Source organism: Apaloderma vittatum, unplaced genomic scaffold (assembly GCF_000703405.1).
Source record: "Apaloderma vittatum isolate BGI_N311 unplaced genomic scaffold, ASM70340v1 scaffold9593, whole genome shotgun sequence".
NCBI lineage: Eukaryota > Metazoa > Chordata > Aves > Trogoniformes > Trogonidae > Apaloderma > Apaloderma vittatum.
The window spans coordinates 1,852-12,231 of record NW_009708584.1 but is presented as its reverse complement, the minus strand read 5'-3'; the positions used below and the strand labels follow the sequence as shown (position 1 = coordinate 12,231).

General features: G+C 52.0%; 1 protein-coding gene across 1 annotated transcript; it reads left to right on the top strand.

The window, feature by feature from the left end:
- Window positions 1-412: 412 nt before the first annotated feature.
- On the top strand, window positions 413-2,275 carry LOC104271814 (platelet glycoprotein V-like). Its single transcript, XM_009866608.1, has one exon. The coding sequence runs from the start codon at window positions 413-415 to the stop codon at window positions 2,273-2,275; it is 1,863 nt and encodes a 620-aa protein (XP_009864910.1).
- Window positions 2,276-10,380: the final 8,105 nt, after the last annotated feature.

The window sequence follows — 10,380 nt, the reverse complement described above, 5'->3', positions numbered from 1 at the left end:
TAGGGTAACCTACAATAAAAAATGTTGTGAGTACAGGACCTTCTGATAATTTTTTCAAGACTTTTTATGTGTAACTTAGTATACTGCTTTTCTCTTCAAGTAAACACATGCCTTATGACTACTTAGAGTTTTACCATGATTCTCCTGTGCTTTTATTGCACTTGACTACTACAAATATAAACAAGGAACACTTTATCTGTACTTCTCACTGTAAACTGAGCACCTTAGAAATATTTGCAGTCAACGGTAATAGAGATTCTGAAGTTTGTTTTCAAGCCAAGAAAAATTTCATGCAGATTTTACGATATGTTCACACAACTTTGTCGGCTGCTAAGTTGTTAACTATCCATGATCAAATCCTGACTCTCTCTTATCTCTTGTAACAGCTAATGTTTCTGGCACTTCAACGAGGATGTGGGTGTTTCGTTTGTCAGTGATGATCAAGCTTTTATTCCAGCTGGATGCATCTGTTTGTCCTGAGAAGTGTGACTGCTCTTCAAAAAATGCAATTCATTGCTCTGGTCCCCACATAAAAGACCTGGAATCGCTAAATCTGCCTTGCAACATGACAAAAATTCACATAACGGGCACAAATGTAACATACTTACAGGATATTTTTTCTGGGATGGTGGAGCTGCAGCATCTCATTTTGTCTTCAGACAACATCTCTGTGATTTCACCAATGGCTTTTAAAGGCTTGGGAAGGCTAAAAGCCCTCAAACTGCTAGATAACAAGCTGGTCGAACTTCCCCCAGAAGTGTTTGATGACATGGTGCAGCTCCAGCAATTGATCCTTGAAAACAATAGGTTAAAATCCATCAGAGAAAATCTCTTTGACAAACTAGCTAGTTTGGAGGAGCTTTTCTTGAACAAAAACCAGCTAACAGCACTTCCCAGTGGCGTGCTAAAGAAACTTGCCAAACTCAAAGTACTGAACTTGTCAAGAAATTATTTGGCAGCACTGCCTAGAAATATATTTAGTGCATTAATCAGGCTTAAGAAGCTGATGCTGTATTTTAACAGGCTGTCTTCAATAGAGTCTGGCATGTTTGATAGTCTGAAGGAGCTGCTGGAACTGTTCCTGCATTCCAATAACATCCAGTCCATCAGCCCTGATGCATTTCATTGTCTTCATAAACTGAGAACCCTCACGCTCTCCAGAAACAAGCTTGAGGTTTTGGCTCCTGGGCTCTTTCTGCGCTTGCACGATCTGTCTAAATTGACCTTGTACAGGAACCCTCTGAAGTATCTTCCAGAAGTGTTGTTTGGAGAAATGAGACATCTTGGTAGCCTGTGGCTGTATCACACAAAGCTCTCAACAATACCAGATTTCGTGTTCAGTAACTTGACAAATTTAGAGCTTCTTGTGCTGAGTTTTAATCCAGAGCTTAGTGTTCTTCCTGAGAAGGTATTCAGTGGTCTGAATGAACTTCGGGGCCTTTCTCTGCATACAAATAATATTTCCAGTTTGCCAGAAGGCATCTTCCTGAGCCTTCACAAACTGCAGAACATTTCCCTTTTTGATAAGAGGCTTGAGGTTCTTCCTAGAAACCTCTTTCATAATCTCAGGCACCTTCAGAAAATTTACCTGAATTGTACTAAGCTGCAGTCTCTTCCTGGAGACTTCTTCACTGCTTTACCTGAACTGCAAGAAGTCTTTCTTGATCACAACCCTTGGAAATGTGATTGCCAAATTCTTGGCTTCCGAGATTGGCTCCAGAAGAACATGGAGATAGTTAAAAATGTGCCATCTCTGACATGTCACAGCCCGCTGGCACTACAGAATGTTTCTCTCGTGGCTCTAACAGTTGACCACCTGAAGTGCCTGCCAACAACAGCCATCGCATACCAGGCATTCAGCTTGACTACTCCAACAGCAGTGTCTGCCGTGGATACCAGCACACCCACATCAATTCCTCCTGCAACTCCAGGTTTTACCTACTCATATGCCAAAGATGTTGGACGCCGTCATTTCTCAGATGTTCTAATCCAAACTTCTCCCAGCATGATAGTACAAACCAAGAGTGACAGAGGAAAAGATTTAGCTGCTCTTGCCTGGTGGGATGAGTTTCCAGCCCGCAGGAGTGCTAAACCCTCTTCTAATACCAGGATTGCTTATTGTCAGCTGTTCTTGTGCCTTCACAGTTTGATTTTAGTGCTCCAGACTGTAACCATCATGCTCAGTCTACATGTGGTGGGTAAAACCAGGCAACTCTTGCACTCCAGAAGTACTCCTGCTCAGCCTGTAGTTCTGATAAAATTTTCAAGAAGATAGAGAATACCAGTCAAAGAGAGGTTTAGAAGCATTGATTTGGACGCATTTCAGGCATTTGGGCAGTTGATGCTTGATTCAGATTTGGGTTACAAATCTTCCTAGCAAGAACCGTAAAGACCCTGTCTTTACAGCACAATGAAAGTGCAGTTTTATGTATCGTACAGTGTTTGCTGAAAGTGGTTGTAGTCACTGTATGTTGCTACAGCACTTAATGCACGAACCCAGCGGGAGAACTGAAAGAAAATCTGTGTTCACCTCTGTGCATGTGCTATGGGTTCCCTGCTTCGGCCGGCAGCCCTGTGCCTGCCAGGTGCCGCTGCCTGCGGTCGTGCTCACCCTGCTCGCGTGGACGTGGCACTGACCTGGGGACGTCTGCGTGGGAACACAGATGTAACCATGCCTGCAGTACTCCAGATGCTATTATGCCTTGTACTGCCTCTCCGATGTTTTGTCTTCCCAGTGAAGAAAACAAATGGTATTTTGGGGAAGAGATACTGGAAAAGAGCTTTTAAAAATGGGGCTGAGGGCGGAATGTTACGGTGCAAGTGTCTCAGCTTTTGCTTTCTGTCCTTAGCCCCTTGGCAGGACGTGGCAGGAGGAAGGGGTACGTCCCATTTAGAGCTAACAGCGCTTTCCTCTAGCTTAACTGGAGGAAGATAAGTAGAATGTGGTCTTAGGAAGTACAATGTGTTTTATTGTTTGTTTGGAAACCTTGTAATGGTACTCTGAATTTTGAGTAAACACTTTAGTCCTTAAATTTTGACCAGTGGTCCAAAAAACAAGGTGTTAACTCGCCGCACAATACGGTGAGTCCTGGAACCAGGGTACCAGGCAGGTGCCCAGGTCTGAGTTTTGGCTCCAGAGAGGTGTAGCTGGTTTGAGAACTGGTCTTGGCTGAGTTGGGAGAGAAAGGGATGGTCTCTCCTGGGCTCAGCTAGCAAAACACAGGTGTGCAGCAAACTGGCAGGGAGCCAGCCTGAAATAAGGGCCTGGAAGCATCACAGCCATTTTTGAAGTTGGCTTGGGAACATCAGCATCTCCATCAAAATGCAGTGGCGTGTTCAGTCTCAGTATTTCTACCTTTTCTTGTTACTTAATGTTACTCCCTAACTTCCAGCACTTTCAAGTGTTAATATGCAAAGGTAACTACAAGGCAATAGTGTGGGGTTTGGTTTTCATACTGAAGCGCTTATTAATGTTTTGAACTATATGAATATTTTAGGTTGTAAGTAGACTGGTAGCTGTCAGACTGTATGTGCTCTGGTAGCATTTACCTGTTAGCTTTTATCTTAATTACGTGACTTAGCTTGCTCTTAAAAGCTCTGATGTTGTGCTCAAAAGCCTCTGGATGTGGTTCCCTGGCACCTTGGGCAGGAGACCTTATACTCTAGGAGTCCTGTCACAGCCTTGCTGACTTTCCAACTATCAAAGTTGTTCCTGGATGGCCTTGAAGTGGCATGTTGCAGGCTTGATGGGAAGAGAGCTTACATTTTCTCCAGTTTTGTGACTTGTTCCTTGCTGTGTGTTGGTCTAGGCAACATGAATAAACTACAGACTGCTTTGTTTCACAGTGCTCTGCTACTAGAGTTGAATTCTTCTAGGCTGTGGTAGAGACAATGTGCTTCTGTGGTGTTGTTTAACCATTGTCTTGCTGCTGAGGTTTAACAAAATTTAGTGAGCCTGGCTAAATGGTAGTTAAAGCCATCTGTAAAGAAGGAGAAATACAAGGCACTACAGCTGGTGCAAAGCAAACTGGATTCATAAACAGAAGGTCCAGAATATTTACTGCAATGTATTTGAGAAGCACAAAACCAACATGAAGCTTTCTTGGTGGTGGTTCTGGGTGGTTGCATGCTAGCACTGAAAAATAGGCAGTTGTTACAAATTTAGGTTCTTGGCTGGACAAGTGTAATGACCACCTAGTGCTGTGCCAGCTCCAGCACTGTCGTACTGGTGCCACGCAAGCATCTGCTCGCCGCAGGCAGAAGAGAAATATAATCTGGACTAAGGAGGAAATTGTTCTACAAGCCATGATGGCCGTTGCTTGCCTCGGTGAGGCACTGAAGAAGAGTGCGCGAGGCTACGGGCACTCAGAGGAACGCTGATTTCTAAGAAAAAGCAACAGTTCTGTCACCATGTGTGCGTACAACACCCTGATGTCCGACTCTGGAAGAGCAGCGGGTTAGGAGCAGCTGCTGTCGTTCTGAGCTCTCCTTTGGCCACCCCAGCCCTGCGGTGGGGCCCACTGGGTCTCTGCGCTGCTCCTTTGGCTGCCGTTCCGCGGGCGCTGAGCTCTGGCGTGCGGCTGCGTACAGTCGAGTGCTGAGAGGAGGATGAGTCGTCTCTCCATGCTGTCATCGGGCTTTCCCCACGCTTGAGCCAGACAGGGAGGTGAAGTCAGCAGACAACAAAAGGCTGGAGCAATAAGGGCCTTACTTAACACTTCCTCTGAGGTGTCCAGTTTTGAGCTTCCTCTGATTCATTGCTTGTTGCCCAGCAATGCTCAGCCTTTCTTGAAAAACTCCCTGGCCCGGGAAATCCAAGGATATGCTTGTTTATTTTCCGTCTCCCTTTTGTCTGGGGAAGGGATGGTTTTCCCAGTCAGCATGATGAGGCCATGGCAGGCGAGGAGGCAGCAGCGGGGACTCCTTGGGCAAAGTGCAGCTGCACCTCAGACCCTCTCTGAGCAGCATTGCCTTGCTGTGGTCTCAAAACACTGATGGCTTTCCATCGCCAGTGTATTGGCAAAGTTTCCTCTTGTCCCTGCAGCCCAGACCTCCATGATCTACCACCCAGCCTTCACCACCTGGCTGGGTTTGGGAGGAACACAGGGTGGGAAGAGGTTGAAGGTATCTAATCACTGGTCTGGGTGTCCCAGCTGCTGGGGAAAAGGTGAATGTGAATTATGTCTGCACTCAGTGCCTGAGGGGGTGAGCTGCTCACTCTTGGCTACTGTGCAGGTTACGGAGTCAGAGCTGACAGCCTGGCGTTAACCAGACCTCTGGCTCCAGGAGCTGCCTCTGGGGCCACACCTGGCTGGGAGCACTTGGGGTATGTCACCAGCACAGCCTGGCCAAGGGTCTTCTGTAACTCACTTGGTTCTCTAAAATGCTTGTTTCTGTGGTGGTTGTTCCTGCTCTCTGCTTTAGCAAATCCTGGAGCAGCCTGTGCTGGCCTGTGCGAGTATGCAACAATTTTCCAGCCTGATGTCGCTGCAGGTGCCATTCCCCTTTGCTTGTTGGGACTTGAATGCACGGAGTCTCCAAAGAGCAGAGTGGTGAGGAGGAAATTGCTGCTCTAAGCACTGGCAGCTCTGTCTGTTTCCCAGCTGATGTAGGACTCTTCCAAGCCACCAGCACCTGTCCTGTTCTTGTGTCCCCTGGTGTGTCTGTCCTTTCCATCTCACCTCTGCCATGTGAAGCCAGTGCCTGCTGGAGGGCTCTTGTCACTGCTTGCAGAAGAGAGTGAGCTCAGGTAGGTGCCTACTAAATGCAGCTCGACCCTCCAGCACACAGCAGCAAGATCGGAGCCTGCGCCTCGGATCTTCCCCTCTCTTGGTGGCACGGAGAAGCCAGGTGATGGCAGATGTGCTTGGAGAAGACACCCAGCAGTGCTCCGTGGTTCAGGAGTGTGTGTGACCACTGGCTGTGAGGCAGGAGCTCTGGGAGCCTCTGCCTGATGTTACAGAGCACTGGCCATCTTTCATTCAGAGCTCTGACCAGCACATCTCACCTGAGGATGCTGGTTTGGGAGCACGACATTTCCTAGGGATGACAGAACAGCTGGGAGGAGGCACTTGCCTGTGGGATACGCTGGGATTGTGAGTGTTTACACAATTTTACAGTGGTCAGGAAGCCTGAAGCTCCTGCCTTGCCCCTGCTCCACCAGAGAGGGGCAAGCTGTGGAGGTGGTGTGCCTCCATTTTTATAGCCAAAGTCTGGGTTCTCATCCCTTTCCCTCCTTGGGTGTTCATGAGTGACTAAGCCCTGGCACAGTTTCTTCACTGTGGGCTTGGGGGCTGCTGGTCCAGCAGCACCCAGAGCCATCCTGCCACCAGACTCAGCCCCTCTTGTGCAATTGCTGCTCTAGGACTGTGGACTTTCTTGACTACATGCCAGCCTTCCAGCTGTGCCTTTGTGTCTCTCTAGATGAAAGAAGCCCAGGGCAGGGAGCCAGTGATGGCTAGCAGTAGCTCTGCAGCCTGCTGTGCGCTTCTCTGCTGCCTTCCCCTGGGCCCTGGGGAGGGATGGGCCCCCTTCCCTCTTGGGGTGTTAGGAAGGGGTCCCTGGGGTATTCCCTGGTGCCAGGATTGGCTTTATGGAGATGGAGAATAGGGGAAAGTTGGTCCCGCAAGCACCTTGCAGTACATGAGCTGGGACAGCCCCCTTCTATTGCCTCCTGCTCCAGCTGGTCCTTCCCCCTTTTCACAGCACCCATTGGACAAGCTCTTTCCGCTTTGGATTATCTCTCCAGGCAGACTTGGCTGCAGGCCCCACGTTCCGTCCAGCCCAGTGCTGCCCTGAGCCTGCGCCAAGCCCTGTGGGCTGCTGCTATCGCTCTGGGCTCGAGCCAAGCCTAGGGGAGACGTTTCTGCTGACTGCGTGAGCCCCAGCGGTGCTTGAGATCCTAAATGCTGTTTTCCTTGAGCTCCAGGAGGGCTGTTCTGGATCTTGTGCCGATGCTGAAATGGAGGTTAGCCTGACGGTCACCCTTGCTGCCTATCCTGGAGGGACTGGGGCTACTGCTCCTTCCCAAAGCTCCCACCCTGCACATGCACTTTCCCAGGGGAAGGTGGGACATGTCCCCATCCCTTGGGGTGTCCCATAGGTGTGAGCAGCAAGGCAGCCCTGGCCCTACATTTGTCGAGCAGGGAGCTGAAAATGCTGTGGGGCTGAGTCACAGGCCCTGTGAAGGTCCAATCTGGTTTGGGCTCCTCAGAGGGTCAGAGTGGGCATGTGGTGGGGAAGAGGCTGCTGCCACCTCTCTAACAGGTGAGGGGCATGAGCCCAGCACTGGTCCCTGAGAGAATAAGGCACTTTCCTTCACTCCACAGCTGTGGCTTGAGCCTGTGTGTCCTGCTGCACAGCTCAGGCCTGGAGGTGTCCCCCTGTGCTGGAGCACGGTAAGGACCCCCCTCCCCTGGCCCCTGGCCCAGCCCTCCGCCCTCCTCTGCTGGAGTTTGCCCGGGTGCCCTGGGCCAGCCCGTCTCTGCGAGCCCCAGGGGCCAATGTGGGGGTTTCTTGTAGTGTGGCGGCTGCTTTCCAGTAGAGAAAAATATACTGAGGGGTTCCCAGCCCTGCAATGCGGGGAGCAACGGGACCAGTGGATGTCCCATCCCACACCTGTGTGCCAATTCAACCAGGAGCTGGAGTTATGTGGGGAGCAGGGGCTGAGGGGTGAGCTGGGGCTCTGCAGCAGCGTGGCGTGGGTGAGTGTGCTCAGCTGTTTGGCAGATGAGTAATGCGCTTTCCCAGCCAAGCCCACAAGCTGCTAATTTTAGCGATTACATGAATTTTTCCAAGATGTCTCGAGTCCCTTTGTGATTCACAGCCACTCAGCTCTGCTGCACCCGAGTCCAGGGCTCTGGGGATGTGCTGGAGGTGTGCCAGCACGGATGGACCCAGGACTGTCCCCCTGCCAGGAGCAAGGCAAAACTCCCCCAACATACGTGATGCTGCTGTTCTGGGGCTCCTGTAACCTCCCCAGCTGGTAACATTTTGGGGCTGAGCTCAGCATTGGGGAGCACCAGAACTTGTGCAAGAGGCCACAGGACACATGGGAGCTCTAGTGGAACTGGGAACCCAGTGTTAAATGTTTAAATGGCTTGGACAGTGTGGCCAAGGGTTGCCTGCTCCTGGCCCTGCCAGCCCGCGGGAGCCCCAGGCAGGGCTATGTCACAGTGCAAGCAGTAATGCTTTTCCCTGCACAGCAGCCTCTGGCCACTGCCTTTGGTGAGGAAGGAGAAATCTGCATTTGTGCAGGCGAGGAGGGTTGGGGGCTCTGGGGGAAGGAACCAAGCCCCAGCCCAGCCGTGACTGCAGGTTTTGCTGCCAGCCCACCTCACGGGGGCACAGGGTCTGGCAGATGCTTCATCATCCCCTTAGAGGCACAGAGACATGGCAGTGACTCCACGCCATCCCCAGGCTTGGCCTGAGGGCTTCAAGCTTTCTCTAGGTGAGGGTGAGGAAGATCCTTGGAGCACTGCTGGACCCTGGGGCTTTCCTACGATGTGAGGGAGCCATGGGAGCTCCCAGCTATGTGGAGCAGACTTCCTCTGCAAAACACTTACCTCACCCTCGGTCACATCCACGTGCTGCCTCGGGGAGCTGCCTCTCCCCTCCAGATGTGCAGAGCGTGTCTGTGCTGCTGCCTGCAGCTCTCACACCCTCTGCTCCTCTCCCTTACGTGTTGCCTGGGGAAATTTCCTGTGCATTCACCTCCGGGAGCAGCTCTCTCCCCGCTGGGGGTGCGGTGCACCTGCTTGTGCTGTTACTCAGCCTTACTTTATATTTAGGGATGTCTCAAAAACAGATTTGTCCTTCCCAGCCAGGTTCCTGAGGCCTGGGTAGAAGCAGCTGGGTTTTTCAAAGGGTTCTCACCTGGGATTCTCTGAAACTTTGGGCACTCTGCATAGCTACAGGGTCCATAAACTGACCACCTTCCCCTCTGGGGTCTGGGTGTTTGAGGGTACCCACCACTGCCGCCCCATTTTCCCTGGGGCAGCGCTGCTTGGAACAAGCTGAGTCTGACATTCCTCTGTTGGACAGGGCTTGGGGTGGTGGTTTTTCGGAAGTGCTGGGGTTTAATTTCTGTGTTGACTTGTGAAAAGCTGTGTGCTTCTGGGATGGATCAGAGCAGGGAGGAGCCCAGCAGCACTGGCGCTGGGCAGACAGAGCCGGTGATAAGGCTGCGATAAGGCCATGAGAGCCCTGCTCCTGTGCCAGGGCTGCAGGGAGCAGGCAGCTCCCAAGCCCACTGCCTGACCTACAGCTGCACCACTCTCAAGGAAAAGGGGAGGTTATTTCAGGAACCATGGTGCTGGGAAAATCTGCTGTGTCAATAGAGCGTGGGCTAAAGCTTTTCTGGGTGGTGTTTACAAAATGCTCCTTCTATGTTCCCGTATGCCTGGGCTTTGCCCCAGGAGAAGGGAAAAAGCGTGGCCAGGAGTGTAGCCCCAGCCTCAGTGCTCGCTCCGCAGCCGTGGAGGGGTCAGTGGCTGTCCAGCACGTCCCATGGCAGCTAGGACCCCTATGCAGTCAGACATGGTGGTGGCAACAGCCTCCAGTTGACATCCCGTTCCCTACCCTCTTCCCACGACCTCTGTTGCCTTCCACCAAGTCCATCTGGAAGCTCCCTTCTCCATCCCTGCGGTTTGCTGGATCCTGGTCTCTTGTTTGAACAGGGTCCTGTCTCCTGCACTCTCCCACCCTTCACATCACAGCACGACGTGCTGCGGCAGTTGGGATGGATGGAGGACGCCTTCCTCTCCCCTGTCCAGCAGCAGCCCTGTGCTGTTCCCATCCTGAGCAGCTCGTTAGCACTGGCTGGGACCTGAGCAGGGGCTGCTGCAGCTGGCAGAGACATGGGTGGGCTGAGACAGAATTAGACATGGTCAGGGAAGTTCCAGCTGCCCTGTGGTTAGCACGAGGCTCTTCTGGCTCCAGGAAGACCAAAGGGGCCTCAGAGGCTGGTTCTCCTTAGCTGCTTCCTTCTGAATATCTGTCCCTGGTGGCTGCTGGGCTGAGGCTTCCCAGGAGAGGTGGGCAAGGGGGGGAACCTGGGCGGGGTAGGGTACCCGTGTGCCCTGGTGTGGGCTGGAGAGGAGGCAGAGGAGGCATCTCAGCAGGCAACTCTGAACAAGTGGATGGGATGGGCTCATACCCAGCTTCCCAAACACCCCTGCATGCTGGTCTCAGTCACCCACGTGTCAGGGCTGCTGAGGCTGAGGAGCAGCATAGGGGCTGCAGCATGGCCATGGCAGCTCCTGGGAGATGGCAGCATGTGACCTTTGGGGATGTGAGGCTGCAAGCAATCAGCGCCGAGGGGGTTTCTCAGTGCCTGCAGGCATAGTGGGAAGTGGTCTGGCTAGCCCAGGGGTCCCCGAA

Coding starts and splice junctions, on each gene's coding strand:
- LOC104271814 (XM_009866608.1), top strand. CDS start 413: ATGTGGGTGTTTCGTTTGTCAGTGATGATCAAGCTTTTATTCCAGCTG.